This window comes from Clupea harengus, chromosome 1 (genome assembly GCF_900700415.2).
Source record: "Clupea harengus chromosome 1, Ch_v2.0.2, whole genome shotgun sequence".
NCBI lineage: Eukaryota > Metazoa > Chordata > Actinopteri > Clupeiformes > Clupeidae > Clupea > Clupea harengus.
Genome location: NC_045152.1, coordinates 14,447,297 through 14,465,693, shown reverse-complemented (window position 1 = coordinate 14,465,693; position 18,397 = coordinate 14,447,297). Strand labels below are relative to the sequence as shown.

The 18,397-nt window shown below is 43.5% G+C and overlaps 3 protein-coding genes across 5 annotated transcripts in view; 1 reads left to right on the top strand and 2 right to left on the bottom strand.

Moving 5' to 3' along the window:
• The window catches only part of unk (unk zinc finger), a 14,201-nt gene extending 12,674 nt beyond the window's left edge, over positions 1-1,527 (bottom strand). The window contains exons 1-2 of the mRNA XM_031565011.2: positions 1,298-1,527; positions 198-407 (exon numbers count right to left, since the gene is read on the bottom strand). Of these exons, the coding sequence (XP_031420871.1) occupies positions 198-407; positions 1,298-1,446 (359 nt within the window). The 5' untranslated portion in view covers positions 1,447-1,527. The remainder of the gene's footprint in view (positions 1-197; positions 408-1,297) is intronic.
• A 509-nt stretch (positions 1,528-2,036) lies between these two features.
• LOC105896473 (histone H3.3A) lies at positions 2,037-4,524 on the top strand. The gene is made up of 4 exons (XM_012823235.3): positions 2,037-2,160; positions 3,144-3,278; positions 3,390-3,543; positions 3,791-4,524. The coding sequence occupies exons 2-4, from the start codon at positions 3,151-3,153 to the stop codon at positions 3,917-3,919; spliced, it is 411 nt and encodes a 136-aa protein (XP_012678689.1). The 5' UTR covers positions 2,037-2,160; positions 3,144-3,150; the 3' UTR covers positions 3,920-4,524.
• Positions 4,525-4,692: 168 nt separating this feature from the next.
• Positions 4,693-18,270, bottom strand: si:ch211-250n8.1. 3 transcript variants are annotated; one of them, XM_031568514.1, is made up of 16 exons: positions 18,018-18,270; positions 17,361-17,468; positions 16,871-16,946; positions 16,313-16,469; positions 16,170-16,215; positions 16,000-16,058; positions 15,797-15,832; positions 15,642-15,694; positions 14,655-14,676; positions 14,407-14,517; positions 8,071-8,641; positions 7,659-7,724; positions 7,515-7,574; positions 7,319-7,404; positions 5,822-5,916; positions 4,693-4,809 (listed from the first exon to the last, which is right to left on the bottom strand). In XM_031568514.1, the coding sequence occupies exons 1-11, from the start codon at positions 18,052-18,054 to the stop codon at positions 8,396-8,398; spliced, it is 951 nt and encodes a 316-aa protein (XP_031424374.1). In that variant the 5' UTR covers positions 18,055-18,270; the 3' UTR covers positions 4,693-4,809; positions 5,822-5,916; positions 7,319-7,404; positions 7,515-7,574; positions 7,659-7,724; positions 8,071-8,395. The 3 variants fall into 3 exon arrangements, with proteins under 3 accessions (XP_031424374.1, XP_031424383.1, XP_031424392.1); XM_031568523.1 differs by lacking the exon at positions 14,655-14,676 and having other exon boundaries at positions 14,407-14,539; XM_031568532.1 differs by lacking the exons at positions 4,693-4,809; positions 5,822-5,916; positions 7,319-7,404; positions 7,515-7,574; positions 7,659-7,724 and having other exon boundaries at positions 7,853-8,641.
• Positions 18,271-18,397: the final 127 nt, after the last annotated feature.

Here is an 18,397-nt window from a genome sequence, read left to right as displayed (position 1 = left end):
CAAACTGCCCTTAAAAAAGTTATTTGTTTCTGTCCCCAAAAGGTTCAACTTAGGGCCACTAAGGTTATTCAAGGTTCCTGTTCCTTTATAGCTAAAAGTCGAAGAAATTTCAGAATGGTTCTACAGGAACCCTTCACGAGAAACCAAATTAACCTTTTTGTAAGGGCATATTATGACAGTTCCGGTCCGTTACTCACTCATCTCCATCAGGGCAGTTGCCCGTCCCCTCGTCGTATTTGGTGCAGTACACATCTGGGCTGTAGTTGAAGGTGCCGTCGCGCCGGCGGATGGGTCGGCGGCGGCGCTGGTTGAGGAAGTGCCAGTGGAAACAGGCAAAGGGCCGGTGCTGAGTGCATTTGTGCTGCACAAACAGGGGACACTGCTCTGTCCTGAACTCTTTCAGGTATCTAACAGAGAGAGAGGGACAGACAGAACACGGGAGAGAGAGGAGACAAAATAATAATAATAGTAGTCTTAATGTTAATGTTAAAGATAAATTGTCAACACACAATTGACATAAAACTGCAGTAGACTCAACGCTAAATAAATCAATCGATACATACATAATGACTTTAATAATAAAGTGCATGCATGAATAAAACAAAGAAAAAATCCCATAGTGCATCACATTTAACTTCTACATACATTTAACTTCTACATGTCTACAAAGGCCTACACTACGTTTGGATCACCATCCTTTCAAAATTGACTAGAAACACCAACAGGCTAAGATCCATAACTAAACAGCTACTACTACCATAGGCTGGACATACAGATTAATCATCGTGGGGTGAAAAACAACAATCAAGCAGTGCGCTATGCACAATTGAAATGACCGCACATATTATTTAACAAAGAAGGATATGCGGTGCTCTCGATAGTACCACTGATGCACTAACACTAGACTGACATGACATAGGCTATTATGCATCACCAGTTGCTTCCACTGTCAGTCCCTACATGAAACAAGCATCACATCATAAATAGTTTCAGTCCATCCACTGTGAAGGTTTGGGTGCTGTGACAACCGTTACCTCAATAAAAGTTTTGCCATACTTTAAGCTAACTTTAGCCAACTCCAAAACAGTTGCCTGTTTACGTGCAGCACTGACGGAGCTTCGTAGGCCTCTGGAGACACAAGCTGCTGATAGTCAACACACCTCATTCCACTGCGTGTAAGTGTATCCAAAACACAGTCGCTACTTAAAAGAAGGAACCCTCATGAGTTATTTTCAGTAACGTCAGGTGTTTGGGCCTGAACGTGTGTGTGGACGTGAGGGTGTGTTTGGGTACGTACGTGTAATGTTGTGGTTTCTCAGGCTGTACGTGCAGCACGTTAGCGGGAGACGTCGAGCCACCTGCTGGGGAAGAGGAAGAGGAGGACGAAACTCCGACGGCGGTTGCAGAACCAACAGATGAATTGGACTGCAGGGGTGTTTTCGACATTTTCCTTACATGCGAGCTATCAAACTATTTAAATTTGTGTCAGCTTGTAGGTCCGCATTCTTTTTCTTACTGCGCTTGCGCGTGACAAGGGGAAGAGGAAGTTCATAGTCACGGGACCTGTGACAAATTCAAAACAAATTTTTCAAATGGACCAAGTACGTTTGAGAAAGGGAGAAATGAAAAATATGCCAAACACTGTACTTTTGTAACAATGTCGTTCCCACCATTACAAGAATAAACATTTATTGGTTGTTTTTATGGCATGCTTATTATTGATTTCCTCTTCACTTGTATACCGGAATGGTGGCTTTTGTGTAAGGACAGAATTATTTTCACACTCGTTTTTAACCCAACCTTTGTTTTCAAATGCATGCCCTTAAAGCCGTATGCTCACCAGAACGACTCGTGGCATCGCATGTACATTTCCACAGATAATCGAGAGTTAAATATTAAAATACTACAGTCGAGGTAACACGTAAACAAGGGCTCTGTTTATTGTCCTATTTTAATGACCAATAGGGTATACGCGCTGTCATTTAATTCCATAGACCAATCAGCATCAGGCATTAGAAAATACAAATGACGTCATTTCATGTATATATACTTCCACACATCCGAGTAAATCATTGACTGGTCATCGTTGCCTTTCGTCGGTTGGGACATAACGACTTTCTAGGATCGTAGAATCACTAAAAACTATTGTTTTTGAACGAAGTAAGTGTTATTTCCTCATTTTGTTTGAAACGTATGTGGTTAAGTAACTAATACTTCTGTTGAATCCTGTCGACATCTGAATTGATTCGGCATGCTAATGGCTAAACACTGTTAGGCTAGCGAGTTAACGTTAGATGGCAAACGGAATCAGCCGAAGCAACTGTTTTTAAAACCGATGGCAAATGAAAATGATACTAAACGTAAATGGAACGTCAACGTTACATTTTTGAATTGTTACACATAGTAGTGTAGGGGGTACTACGTTAACACAACGCTAGCTGGCTAGCCACTAGTCAGCGCGCATTCTTAGCGAAGTTGGCTGCCATTAAATGACTAACGTTAGCTGTCGTCAATGGAGTCTTGGCACTAGGGTTTGGAGAAGTGGGGTGGGACGCTGGCTACTTATTGCATCACGTCAGACCAACTATTGTTAATCTGCGTTGATTAGTTTAATGAGAACAGTTTATGTTGTAAAATGAAATGAGGGCATACGTTGGTTAGCATGTGTTTAGAGATTATTGAGGCTGGCTAGCTAAACAAAGACAGCCTGGTGTTTACGTAACCCAAGGAAGCAGGCCTGTTTGAGCATTAGGAAGGCGGGGAAACCGAATAGACCTCCGTTAGAAACGGAACCAACAGTTAGCTGAAGTTAGCAAGCCTAGCTAGCATTAGCCATCCTTTCCCCTTCGTGTAGTAGTGGGGGAGGGGCATATGCTTCTTGGTTGAGCTCATGTATGTCGGTAGATTTAGCAAATCTTAGTTCCGTACTATCTTGGTGATTTAGAAGGGGTGACTGATGAAGGTAGCCTAATAAAATAAACCGAGTGAGCATTTTCCAGGCGATGTCAAATCAGATAGGTTAACGATGGTTAAGCAGTTGTTAGCTAGCCATGCTACCGTGTCCGACATGGTCTCGCTTTTTAACAACTACATTTACTTAACCCAGTGATTGCAACCTGATAACTGTGCAAATGGTTTTGCAGATTAAAGATGGCTCGTACCAAGCAGACCGCTCGTAAATCTACTGGAGGAAAGGCGCCAAGGAAGCAGCTAGCCACAAAGGCCGCCAGGAAGAGTGCGCCATCCACCGGTGGAGTCAAGAAGCCCCATCGTTACAGGTACATCACTTTTTGCGTCCAGCCACAGTGCAGTGTCTTGGAGTCCATTTGGAATGTATGTTCATACAACATTCTTGCATGTAATATTAACTCGAGTAATGTCTTTATTAGGCCCGGTACCGTGGCTCTGCGAGAAATCAGGCGTTACCAGAAGTCCACAGAGCTGCTGATCCGCAAGCTGCCCTTCCAGCGCTTGGTGCGTGAGATCGCTCAGGACTTCAAGACCGACCTGCGTTTCCAGAGCGCGGCCATTGGCGCCCTTCAGGTGAGTTGTGTGTGTGTGAGTACCATGTTGGTACCATATGTTATACTTTTGTTTTATTAATAAGTGGCCTTTAACTAGTGTTTTGGTTGTAGGAGTCAAGATTTTTGCATTTTTTAGTGAAATTTGAAAAGACTAGGTAGTTTATTGGTGTAATAAAGTATACAAGTTTGAGCGCTAAAATTGCCTGCAAGGGAAGGAGGTAAACGGACTAGCATGTTGACACCCTGTTCCTCTGATCTTCATACAGGAGGCTAGCGAGGCATACTTAGTCGGTCTGTTTGAGGACACCAACTTGTGTGCAATCCATGCAAAGAGGGTGACCATCATGCCCAAAGACATCCAGCTGGCCCGCAGGATAAGGGGCGAGCGGGCTTAAGATGCCAGCGTTCCTGGCCCTTTCAGGGGATTCACCATATTTATCATATTTTACACAATTTGTTTGTGGACATTTTTATTTCTTGTACCTATTTTCTCTTCCTATGTGTTTATAGACAAGATCAAAATGTCACTGCAACCTTAAATGTTAAGAATGAGTGCTGTGATCTGATCACAGACTGGGCTCCAGATAGCCATCTCTGGTCTAGGACTAGTCCAGACCTGGCCTAGTTTCCATATGGGTTGGCCAGATCAGGACCAGACCTGTTCTGCAGTAGGCATTAATCTGGGAAGCGCCCTTTTTTTTTTTTAAGAACATGACAAAATGTCCATGTCTTGAGTGGCAAGGGACGGCACAACTCCATCTTGTCTGAGGCATTTTGGTGAAGAAGTGTGGGTGCTAGGAGGGTTTTCCGTGTTAGAATGTGGGAAGTTGCTGACCTCATTCTTCTGTCTGTTCCGACTTTGGTCTTGTAGCCTCTTGTATATTGATTGCTTTTGTCATTTTTATTTTTTCCAATACAAACCTTGGCAGCTACATTGAATACTATTTATGAAAATGTTCACATTGTAGACTTTCTATTAAACGACATGGGTCAAACCATACAATCTGTGTTTGTTTTTTGTGTGGGTGTTGGGCTGTTTTCCATTCTTGGGGTACAGGTGCTGGCCCTTGGAGGGATGCCAAACTCCATGGTGGGGGGGGGGGGGGTGGTGAGATGTGATGCTGCTGTGTCTTGTTATATCCAACCTCTGTAAAATGAGAACCTCACATCTCATTTAGGGTACTTTAATTTGAAAGATCACTATACATGGGCAACATTGGAGTAGTTGGGTCTTCAGCTGGTGGTGCACCTCATACAGACCATTCTGTGTGCTTGAATCCAGCAGCTGCAAAGGCAAGAAGTCTGCGTTAATATGGACTCTACTTTGGCAACACCTTTTTATTGTTTGCGCTTGCATTTAAACTTGAAGTTTGCATTACAACTAGCTGCAGATTATTTCAAGAAAACGCCTGATTTGGCTACCAGTGTTCCATAGTAAGTGCACAGCACTGTACAAGTGTTGGGCTCCCCCTGTCCCCCTGCTTGTGTCTCCAGTTAAACTTCCAACTGGGATAAAGGCAATCTTGGTATTTGGGAGCATTAAACTATTTTAGCTGGCTGACATGCTGGTGTAGATTTGTAAAGACCCAAATCCACCCCTCTGCTCCACAAATTGGTTGATGTCTGCCGATTTGCCTCATCACAGTTCTGTACATTCACCTTGCCATGCTCTGCATATCTTACTGAACTCCAGTAGAACTCAACCTAAACAGACCCTAAAGAGCTTATGAATTACAAAGATTTCGAGCAGGTTTGCTTCATGGAGGGATGGATCGAAGATATGCAGAACAGGAAGAGTGGAGAACCAATGCTTTCAAGGCATTCATTGGATATCAGCTGCGTGTCACTGGCAGACGTTTCCCACTAAATGCACCACTGTGAAGACGTGCATCTTGTGGGTCGTTATGTAGCTACGGACCACGCAGTAGTTTGGGAAAGTAGATTTAATCAATAGGAAACCGCATCGGTTTGTACTACTGAATAGGCCATTAAATATAACCTGGGGCCTAGTCACACTGACAAACCTCATACTATGGTATCTGTGCATTAAGCAGCCCGTGGTGAAGCTCTGATCATTTAATGGACATATCCAGTGTCATGTATTGAAAAGTAGATATATACAGAATTACAATAGAGGTTGAGACCAAGATGGCGTAACAAAATAAAATATCGAACTGTGATTAACTACCACTGAACAGTGGCACAAAGCAAGCCGCAGAAGCACGGCAGGTAGAGGCTGACTTTAGTGGCAGCGACCGCAGAGATACTTCTGCTCACACGTGTCTCCCCTCACTCACCTACGCGGCTGACGATGTCCTCACACTCCTGGGCTGTGGCAGCCTGCAGCACCACACAGCAGAAGCCTGTAGACATGGGGGTGTCTGGAGCGTCCCTGAAACAACCAATCACATCCCAGAAATAACCTCGGAGGTAAGCAACCGGTTTGACACGACCTCAGGAACAAGTTGGAGTGGTGTCACGGCTGTTTTGGCACGCTGACAGCAAAGCGGTACAACTGGATAGTCTTCACTCAGTCTGCCATTTTGTATTCACTGCTCATCATTGAGTGAAGAGAGGAGGCAGTTTAGTATGAATGAGACTTGAGATTGGAATCGGGAAGCCAGGGAAAGCTGTCAGCACAGTGCAACAGTGGGTCTCCTCTGTGTGTGCCATTTCAATTCCAAGTCAAAAGCTGTCATAAAACTTCTGAAACAAACATAAAAACTAAAAACTGAAATATCTACATAGTAATCCTTAATATTATGTGATTCTCATCACTCTTTAAAAAAAAGCATGGTGCCAGATTACTCCCATTGCGTTCATAAAACTATGTTTCCAAATCTGGCACCATGCTTTCTGTTAATATTGACAAAGCCTTTAATTATTTATAGCCCTTTTAGTGTGTGGCCTGGTGCCCTCCTACACACCTTGTCATGTGATCTGCCCTAAAACCAATATGCAGTACAATCAACAGCCTGCAGGGGCCACTGTAGTTACTTGGCTGACTTGGTTCAGTCAGGTCTACAGTAGGCCTTGCTCTGTGGCACCTGATAAAATCGAATGACTTCATATCATCATCATCATCATCATCATCATCATTATTTATTCAGGGAGAATTGACTGAGCACAGGGCTCTTTTTGCAGCAATGCCCTGATTGAGGGTACAATATGTGGGTACATATGGCACATTCAATCAAACAAACATTTAACCATATTAACGATATCATATAATATATAATAATAACGATTAAGCCATTTCATTAATTAATATGAAGTATTTCTAATGTCATAAGAAGAATGCTTGCATGAAGGAATGTGGAAAAAAAATTATGAGATGTCTGATAATACTGTATATCAAAGAGATGCTCTTGAAGCCCAGGGAGCGGCCAGCCCTTGAATGGGCTCTGGGCCGGAGCGGGGCCGGTTCAGTGTCCACTGCTGTCTGAGTAAAGGCCTAACGGTGCAAACCCATGACAGCGACGCGATATGCTTCCATCGCTTTGAGTGGGCGTGTTGTAGTGTGTGGAAATAGCATTTTCAAACTGTCAGAGACGACACCAAACAATCTGATTGGCCGCTGCCGGGAAAAATCGCTCCTCATTTGCATAGGATTCAACATTTTCCAACTTTTATCGGTCGCGTCGCCCAAAACGGTGGTCTACGTCACAATGGATTGGCTCCCGTTGAATTGCATGGGATTAGAATATCGCGTCGCTCGTAACGGTGTCATGGGTTTGCACCGTAAGGCTGCTTGAGTGAGATGCACACAGACATGGATGGAAGGAGATACTCACGCCACACAGAGAGCAAAGATCCTGTAGTCTGGACGGCTGAATCTCCCGACGCAGGATATCTCAGGGTAGTGGTGCCGGAACAGCTCCTGTGCAATATGCATTTCCATTGATGTGCCGTATATTTGCAAGGAGATTAAGTATGAAAATAATTACACTTCGTAAGATGAGTCTTCAAACAGCCGGGAGAGGCACTTACAAGCTTGGTGGATTTTTCTGTACACGTCAAGTGGGTTTCTTTTAGATCCAGGAGGACCTCCTGGAAGAAAGAAGACATCAGTATGTTGTAGTATGTCTAGAACAATCCATTTGGGTTAATCAATCTTAGAAGGTATCGGTGTACCTTCCGAGAGTCACTCCTCTCCAGGACAAAGGGGATTCCGTACTGTAACACCTCCTTGCCTCCGTACTAGACGAGGAGACATCAAAGTTCAAAGTTCAAAGTACTTTATTTGTCATTGTCACAAAAACAACGACACAGTAGAGGCAGCAACAGACAGCTAAAAACTTAAGTTGCTGTGGACATTAACTGCCACAGCTAAATAATAATAAATAACAATTAATAAAGAGAGATGACAGGAGACGGCCTGTGACTGATTACATCAGCAAATTATATACATGAACTCAATTACAAACTATATGACTAACAAGCAAATGCATCTGAGCCTAAACACAGAGGGCAAAGTTCAGCACACTTCAGAATGCACACTTCACAACGCACACTTCACAACGCACACTTCACAATGCATATCTACCATTCCAATGTTTGCCTTTCCCAAGAACTGCACAATGTACACAATCCTGCTGAAGAGAGGAGTTCGAGAGTCAACATGCCAGGCAGGGTTCGTGTGTGTGTTTCAGGTGTGTAGGCTAATCAATAATCTCACACACACATGCAACAAAGCTTGTCGCCACTTCACAGAGGTCTGATTAAAGACCCGCCCTGCTAATCAATAATCTCATACACACATGCAACAAAGCTTGTCGCTACTTCATAGAGGTCTGATTAAATACCCGCCCTGCACACAGCCGCTAGCTGATTAGATAAGAGAGATTCGAACAGCAAAAAATAAATAAAAATTAAAACAGAAGGTGGTGGATTTCTTGCCTGCCTTCTCGGAGACACTGCGACTGGTCTTGTTTGCGCTGGGTGGTGCTGGACCGCTGGGCTGGGTCCGTGGACCCCAGGCATAGTGTGGGGTTCTCCAGCTGGAGGAGGCGCACGGGCCTCACCAGGGGCCGGTACACGCCCCCGTCGGGGTCCCTGCACCGTAGCACATGCAGGGAGAGGGGCTGCCCCTTCAGCCGGGACAGAATCGTACCTGCCTTTGAGGAGCAGACAGAGAGAGGCTGGGTTACAGAGGGTACAGATAGTGAATGTTGATAAGATGGATTACAGGAGCTGGAACTGCTGGCTTAGGTCCCGTGCACATGAAGTCTAGTTTGCCTGAACCCGGATTCATTTTTCACACATATCCACTTTTTAATCGTTTAATGGTTTTATTACTAACAACAAATGTAGGCTATTGTTGAGGGCTTTGTCCTTCACGTACTGAACCTCTGAAGTAACGTTAACGCTAGCTAGTAGCTATCGTTGTCTGACAGGACTAGAGCTAACACTATCCCAATACAAACAACCAGTGGTGGAGGAAGTACTGAAGTTTAGTACTTAAGTAAAAGTACAAGTAACCAGGAAAATAAAAGTACAAGTAAAAGTAAAAGTACTGCCTCAACAATCCTACTTAAGTAAAAGTAAAAAGTTCTTACTTTTAAATTTACTTTAAGTATTAAAAGTAAAAGTACTCACGCAATGGGTTGTCTCTCAATGTCTAGGCTGTGCCATTTTGATAAAGAAATAGCTACTGGTAATAAATGCCTCTACAGATGTCACTACTAGTAATAATTATAAGCAACAACATTTGTTAATTGTAAAGGTTGGTGTACTTATTGTGCCTACCATCTGTAATAAATGTTACACCCAGGATGCTGCGCTCTTTTAGTGAGCGTCGTTTGGCACTGCCGTCTGTGCAAGTACGGCAGTCCAGACTATTCTCATTTGTAGTTCCACGTTGGTGGAATGAACTACCCAGCACTACCAGAGCAGGGGCGTCCCTCTCTACCTTTAAGAAGCTTTTGAAGACCCAACTCTTCAGAGAGCACTTCCCGTCCTAACTGGCACTTCGACTAGTGCGTAACTTGCAATTCCAGCAGTTACATTTCTGCACTTCTTTCTTTCTTTTTTTATTTCATTTTGTTATATTTCTTATGTAAAGTAGTATTTATTTATTGTTACACCAGGTTCTATTGCTCGTAGCTTGAATATTCTCTCCCTTGTACGTCGCTTTGGACAAAAGCGTCTGCTAAATGACTAAATGTAAATGTAATGTAAATGTAATACTGTTCACACTATATTTTACAATTCTGCGGATGACAAGTTATCTACCAGGGATTATTTGCAAAGTTAATACCATTAAGCCAAACCAATAAAGACACCATGTGATATCTTTAAATATTTTATTTAATTGTAAACGTGTAAAAAAGAGAAACATGGAACATGAAAAACAAATGTAATTGTAAAACTGGACAGAACAAGGCACGCTAGCTTGACATAGCTAACCTACCAGCTTTATCTTACCAATACGTTAAATATATAATGAAGATACAATCATGTTTTTTGAGGCTATTGTTGTATGTCAACATGCATTTCACTAGATAACATTCTAATATCATGTCAGTAAACGAATTAAATACATATATCAATATTCAAAAGTCAGGGACATTAACTTAGCATAGCAATCACTCTGCTTACCTAGATATGCTACTTTAAATTTGAGGGCGAATTATTGAAGGCTAGCAACTCCTTTTTTTGAGGGAGACAGGAAACGCATTGAAACCTCCAGGAGTCATTCTTGGGGCCTTTGAACTCGAACATATCTTTTAAATTGGGCCAAGGGTGGCTCATATCAGAGGGCTCAGTTCAGGCCGACTCTGGATCCATGTAGAATAGGCAGTAGTCAGGCTGTCTGTTGAATGTTCAGGTATAACAGGCAAAGCTACCGCTAGTGCTGCTGCCAAACGCGTACTCTGATATCATTGGAGTTGATAGAGCCACCTGATTGGTTTAAACTTCCAAAACAGCAACGCAATCCATAGTTTTGTGTAGGCAACATTTTGGCGAAACTGTGTTCATAAAATGTAACGAGTAACAACACATATTGTAGAAATGTAGCTGAGTAAAAGTATAGATAATAGCTAAAAAATTTAATGGAGTAAAAGTAAAAAGTATGCACTATTATTTTTACTTAAGTAAAGTACAGATACGTAAAAATGTACTTTAAGTACAGTAACAAAGTAAAAATACTTCGTTACATTTCACCACTGCAAACAACTAAGCACAGTAGAAAAATGTAAGTCACGAAAAAGGAGCCACGTCATACATTTAGTTTATGTTGTTGCTGTTATGAAGTGAAGCAGTGGGGTTAATACGGGTTCAGCCTGAGGTTGCGAGGCGATCACGTGGGGCAATCCGATTGGGTTTGCGGATGGTGTGCATACGAACACCAACCCGCGACCAGATTTCGAGTTTACTCACTTTGGACCCCCGATTCGAAGGAGTGCGGATACAGTGTGCGGATACAGTGGGTTCGTCTGCACGATAGGGCTATCCGGAGACGGTTCTCTCCGGGTTCAGGCAAACTAGACTTCGTCTGCATGGGGCCTCAAGAAGGTAGAAATTAAAGAAGGCAAAGGTAGAGATTAAAGAAGGTAGAGATTAAAGAAGGTAGAGAGTCTGGGTGACCTGAAGTCCTGTGTGTAGAAGTGTGTCTTAGCGATAATGATCACAACTGGAAGTACCATTTCACAAGGTTTAATAAAGAGAGAACGTTACATGTTCAGCTGTCGTAACTGTCAGCTATGCTATCCCTTAACTAGCCTAACTCTGTTCTAGAAGGTTCTGCTGTTGACCTGGATCATGGTCAGGTCGTAGTAGAACGAACATCTCAGCATGATCCATTTTGTCTCCAGCCAACTGGTTGGCACAAAACAGTCTTCTAGAGCAGTGGTTCTCAAAGTGGGGGGCGCGCCCCCCTGGGGGGGCGCGAACACTCTCCAGGGGGGGCGCGATGTCACAGACGGAGAAAGAAAAAAAAACCGCCGACCTGTCACTGGTTAGTGAAAGCTCCCTCAGTAGCGAAATGCAAGGGGCTGGACTGACCCAAACAAATCAAATACTGTTTTGCTCCTGATCCACCAATCAAAACGGAGTATTATCATTTCATAGCGAGTAGCACCTCCGCTTCCGAGTATAAAAACAAAACGCAGGCATGGAGGTAAGCGCTCACCCTGAGACGACACTTTGCAGAGTTTGTGCAATTTCTCTTGTTTCCTCTATCATTCAGATATTCATTGCTTTATAAACAGTATTTTTAAAGACTCACTCCTTCCTTAGTAATACCTTACTGCACTTGCAGTAGGTCTATTCGTAGCCTATTCTAAGGAGTAATTTGCTCCACAATCTTTTAGAAAAGCTCGTAGCCCCGAGAGCTAGCTAGCTACCTTTTCCAACTACAGCTAGCCCTTTTCTCCTTAACACCTAGCCTACCTTTACATTTTTTGATCATCCACCGCAACAAATAAAACACCAGCACTTGAATACTATTTTGTGCTGTCCCTGTCTACATTGTGTACAGTTCGTTTGGTTAGGAATCATTGCCTAGCACAGCCTTATCCATTGTTCGTGTGCAAGTCGTTCACAACCACACATACAAGAACACGACGTTGAAATTAGAACTTTATTAACTTCATACGCTGTATCAGCAAACAAACACAACATGGACAAGTTTCTGATTCGTAAAAGTCAGAAAGAGAAGCCTGTGGACTTCTTTAAACATAAACGTGATGGCCTCCAGCAACAACGAACCACCATGTCCAAGCATAGCACTATCTCCAAGCAGTGTCTGGAGCATCTTATGTAGTTGCTCATAGAATTTCTAAGCTTGGCAAACCCCATACAATTGCCGAAACACTGATTTTGCCGGCCACGCAACACGTTTAGAATAATGATAGGTATTGTGCTGAGTTTAGCTCCTATGTCAAATTACACTGTATCACGCCGAATATCAGAAATCAGTTTGGGTCCTATTTCAAAGAGGACTACCGTTCATTCGCCTGAGTTCGGGATCCATTTCTCTGCTCAGCAGATGAGCTGTCACTAGACATGAAAGAGCAGCTGAAGAGTGACAGTAGACTTAAGCATCTCCCCTCTTTCGTCATTCTTTTTTTTGTAAAGATCACAAGAGGCCCATAATAATAACAGTATCCTAATGAGAGCAATAATACCACTTATTATTATTATGATAATAATAATAATACAATAATAATAATTGGTCGATAATCATTAATTATAATAATACCTACTATTACTGATAATAATAATAACAATAATAAAAATAAATAGTTATAATAATTGTCTGTATGGGCCTAACAATAACAATAGCCTAACCTTGACATGTCAGGCCTATCAATAACAATACACTATCTATCTATCTATCTATATATGGTGGTGTAGTTGAGGGCGGTGGCGGCGGGCCGCGGGTGGATGGGGGGGCCCCAACTACCCCTAACCAGCTTTGGGGGGGCCCAGCTTGCAAAAGTTTGAGAACCCCTGTTCTAGAGTATCAGAAGGCTCCATCTTGAAGCTGAAAGGTGTATCTGTCATGTCGACCGATGATCCCGAAGGGGCCAGACAAACTGCTCTTCAGCTCGAGTCCTCTCAGTGGTCGCTTTATCCAGACACAATCTCCAATTTCAGTTAGGGATTTTCTTTGACGTGATTTCATTTATCGTAGAACTTCTTTCGAGCACCCTGGCGTTTCTGTACTTCCGTTTGTAGCTTTGCGTCATCAGGTGGCATGTCAGCCGCGATGGGTGGACAGACTGTGTCTGGCAGGCCTCTCAAGGTCCTTTCCCTCATGAGCTCCGTGCGTGTTCTCCCTGCCATCTGTAGCTCAGCAGTAGTGTTTTCAGTGAATCCGAGACCTGTTTTCCGTCTTGGAGCAGAGCACGAAAACCATACGGAAGACCAGTGTTAAACCTCTCCACATCCGCATTGGCTATTATGTTACAACATAAGCGCGATCTTCTGGTGTACAATTCTAAGTCATCTGTCTTCTGCCACCATACTTTGCTGCGCATCAACCGTTTCATCTTCCGTGTTCCTGGATGTCCTTTGTGTGCTTGGGTGAGTGAGTGAGGTTGGTACAATGGTACAGTCTACTCTTCAGGCACATGATGTTTTCCAACTGAGAAGTTCTTCACTTACCATGTAGTATGGACTGATTAGTATGTTCTCTTGCCATGTAGTATGGACTGATTAGTATGTTTTCATGCAGTACAGCACTTGCAGTGTTTCTCTAGCGAGCTCTTAAGGAGTCTGTGTGTGTGTGTGTGTGTGTGTGTGTGTGTGTGTGCGTGTGTATGTGTGTGTGTGTGTGTGTGTGTGTGTGTACCTGTGCCTGGTGTCTGCGTAGTGTAGCTATCTGCTCCCCCTCGTCCTCTATTCTCTTGAGCAGTGTGTGTGTGTGTGTGTGTGTGTGTGTGTGTGTGTGTGTGTGTGTGTGTGTGTGTGTGGGTGTGTGTGTGTGTGGGTGTGTGTGTGTATGGGTGTGTGTGGGTGTGTGTGTGGCTGCTTGAAGCTCATCAATGAAGGTGTGTCGTATGAGGAGCTCATCTTCTCCCTGTCAGGCCCTGCACTGTGCACACAGTTTGAATCATGTCTGAGGGGACTGTCCCTTCAAGAGTAAACCAGCTCTCTGTGTTTAACACCAACATCACAAACACTCCATTTATGTACGCAGTTAATAAAATATGCACTGCCCAGAGGCTGAGGTCTCTCACTCTCTTGCTCTCTCTCTCTCGCTCTCTCTCTCGCTCTCTCTCTCTCTCTCTCTCTTGCTCTTGCTCTCTCTCTCTCTCTTGCTCTTGCTCTCTCTCTTGCTCTCTCTCTCTCTCGCTCTCGCTCTTGCTCTCTCTCTCTCTCTTGCTCTTGCTCTCTCTCTCTCTCTCTCTCTCTCTCGCTCTCTCTCTCTCACCTGTCCATTACTGGCGTTCCTGAGTGAGGTCCCATTAATTTCATCTATGATGTCGCCGAGCTGCACAAATCGGTCCACTTCTGCCTGGCTGCCCTGGAGCAGGTCCAGCACATACACACGGCCATTCAAGTACCTAGGGACAGGTCACAGGTGAGACATACACACGGCCATTCAAGTACCTAGGGACAGGTCACAGGTGAGACATACACATGGCCATTCAAGTACCAGGGACAGGTCACAGGTGAGACATACACACGGCCATTCAAGTACCTAGGGACAGGTGACAGGTGAGAAAGCAAGAGTGCCATGGATGTTTTATGGCCTCACATAGCCATTTAAATATAACACATGCTGCTTGATGAAATACTGTATTATTTGATAGTATAAGTGGAGGGACTTTGTTGAATGTGATAACGATATGTTAAAGTAATAAAAGATTCAAAACAGATAAATCAATAAAACAAATGTTTTTTATATCTGTTTTAGACCTCTTCAATAAAATGTGCTTTCTTCCATAGTAACAGACAGAGAAAGAGAACAGCAGAATGAGAGGAGAGGAGAACATCCACTAGAATGAGAGGAAAGGAGAACATCCACTAGAATGGGCTCTTTGTCAACACCAAAGCCACCCAGCTGATGGGCCTGTGGTTCTGGCCTGGGTCTGACACACTGAATCCATTTCAAGCAACTCTATGCAGAAATGTGTCTCTTTTCAAGGTATGCTCTCTCTCTCTTTCTCTCTTTCTCTCTCTCTCGCTCTCTCTCTCTCTCTCTCTCTCTCTCTCTCTCGCCTCTCTCTCGCCAACTGGTCTGGCACACTGAATCCATGATAAACACACCTACCTTCAGATTAAGACAACTTCAGATAAAGACACATGCCATGTCCACTAGCTGTCCAGGCTATACACTTACAGTAAATATGCTAGCACACTTTGAACAATGCTTACTTGGCTGCTGTTGGTCTTTGACAGGTTTGATCTTTTATCTCTTAAGGGTTAGCTGCTGCTCTTAAGGGTTAGCTGCTGCTCTTAAGGGTTAGCTGCTACTGTTAAGGGTTAGCTGCTGCTCTTAAGGGTTAGCTGCTACTGTTAAGGGTTAGCTGCTGCTCTTAAGGGTTAGCTGCTACTGTTAAGGGTTAGCTGCTGCTTGGGCATAGATTTTAAACTAGGCATTGTCTCTTACTACACAGTCACAGAAATTAAGGTCATGGAGGGACGAATCCCACAGTGACTCACCTTAACACCATCCCCAGCTCTCGACACGGGACAGCCTCATACAGCTCACGCACCTGGAGAACACATCACAACATCAGGCCCCTTAAGCATCAGCTGGCTGAAACAAGACAAGGATTTATAACTCTACTTTGATTGTGTGGGTATGAAGAACTCACTGGTAGAAGCCAGCTCTCATCCAGGAAACTGCAGTTCTGGGGGAAATAAAATATGTGTTTGTGAGAGGCAGGCTATTGTAATTATGACACACTCATGGATATGTACTCTGGGTGCAAATTAAACCCTCCCCTCACAAACATAAAATAATATATGTGACCAAATTAGAGGGAGGGAGAGAGGAAATAGAACTAGTGATGTTCACCTCAATGCAGAGCTTGAACTCCATTTCTGAGATGACCAGCATCAGGGACACGAAGGGCTCTGGGGAGCATAGAGGAGAGCTTGCTCAAACCAAGACAACTTAGGCTAAGTAATAAACAGTACTGCACTATGAACATCACCTTTTAGAATAGAAATGCCAGAAGAACTCACCCAAAAACTCCTCATTTTTCAGAATAGATATTGTAGTGCTGTAAAACTAACCAAGGGTAAACACTCATTAGATTCCCAGCGAACTTCAATTCACTTCAATTTTCAACATAATGTACATCTTGCAAATCAGTCCATTAACGTACCTCTAGGACTTTGGGTGTGTGCAACATGTGTTTGACTACATTTCCCAGAATCCTACGGTTCAGTGCGAGCCTTAGGAAATAACGACCTCGCCCCTGAGCTGTCAGCAGCTTCTTACAGTTGGTGGTTTGATCCACTGCCAGTGATACGGAGCCAAGCCTTCACAAAAACAACCAAAGGAAGTCGGTACAAAATATACGTGCTAGTAGACAATGCAATGATTTTACCACCTTATTTCTGTTAAAAGTCACTAATAAACAACTTTATTATTCCAAAGCTTTGCACATTTTATAAAAATATGAAGATTACCAAATTCGAATTAAGGATATTCTTTCAAATTGCCTACACCTGAGGTAATTAGTGAAGGTGGATAAATCATCCATATATATTAGCCTACCCATTAAATCCATTAAGTCACCTGCAGTCCAACTTTTCTGGTTGCCACGACTCTCTTTACAAAAGAAAATGATGGCCAAATATGCAAAGCTTAAGTCAGTTCTTTAGTATGCTGTCAGCATGAGACTTGATAGCCTGGGTGTGGTTAGAAGATGGAAGCTCACCTGCCACAGGTGTCATTCTGATGGAGCTGCTCCAGGCTATGCCAGTAGTCTCTCTCAACCAAACTCAACAACGGTTCTACAACAGAACATTACACAACACCGCCTCTATTATAGAGCATCATTACACAGACTGGGCCAGTTTACGGGACTACATCATGTTATTGCTGTCCTACATAGTTGGAGATGCTAGAACGGATCCGGTTCTAATCAAGGCAGATTTGGTCCAATTAAAAGGTCCAATGCAAAGGTCTATGATTTAATAGTGTGTTGAAGAGGAGAGCTGTTTTGCCGAGCGCAAATGGAACATGCGTTATGTGTACATCGCCTTGCGCAAATGGCCAGTCAGCGATCGGCCCAAGCAGGGGGCCTTGAAGACCATCTTGTTCGCGCCCCGAGCAAGACACACAGCGGGCCTGACAATAACCATGCCTCAAGTTTTAGGTTTACGGCTACATGTCCTTTAGATGGGAATGGAGAGGAGGTTACTCACGCTGTAATCCTTTCCGAAGTATAAGCTCTAATAGTTCACAGCACGAAGAGAGATGGGGACAGGAGTCCGTTACTGGGGTCCCGAATTGGCTGAAGTTCAGGATGCACACTAGAGGAGATGCAAGTTAGTACCGTGAAATGACATTTAATGTATTGACTGTCCACAAAGAGTATACAGGTTATCCACTTTAATCTAATCTGTGATGGAACCAGTTTTGAAAAGTGAGAATCGCATTTGCAATCAAGCAGCGATTTTCATTTCTCCTTCCTTATCCAGTGTCAACAGCCCACAACACGTAACCAAGCAACCGGACAGCATCGTTTCCCCCGTTTGATGGTATGCAGGCCTGTGCGATAACAGAACCAGTTGCATCACACTCGCATAAGGAAATGCATACTGTCCAGCCATTTGACGTCGTTTTGTGGCCAAGAAACAAACTATGAAATAATTGCATCAGTGTTTAAAAACCGAACAATCTTTATACCAAGACTACATTGTTACCGGTATTGGTGCCGCTATTACGCCGTGCCAAATTACGCGAATGAATGACCCAGGAATAGGCTATGCATTAGTAATTTGCAAACAAATCTACAACCACATCAACCCAGCGCGAAGAGACATTTCACTTTACATGAGATACACGCTTGAGTAACTCACCTTTGAGGGTCTCTAGAAGAGGATCTTTAGGTGGCATGATCTGTCACCACAGCTGTATGCTTGCTCTGTCATCTGGCAGCAAAACATGAGCACTTCCGCAAGCGACTGATGTCCTGATATCAGGAGAGCCTTTCTCTACGGGTGCACTGTAAATAAAGGACAAACGTTAGAGGTGTGTTAGGCCTTTTTGGCCTCACTTCAATTAACGCATGTATATTGCTTTTTTTTAATGACAACGAAAATAAAATCAACGGAGTGGAGAATTTAAATGCTGTTTATTTTGACAGTTTGGCTCCCTCTTGAGGGCAATATGAAGATGTGTTGGCATTTTGTGTTGGTATTTGACAGTTTGGCTCCCTCTTGAGGGCAGTATGAAGGTG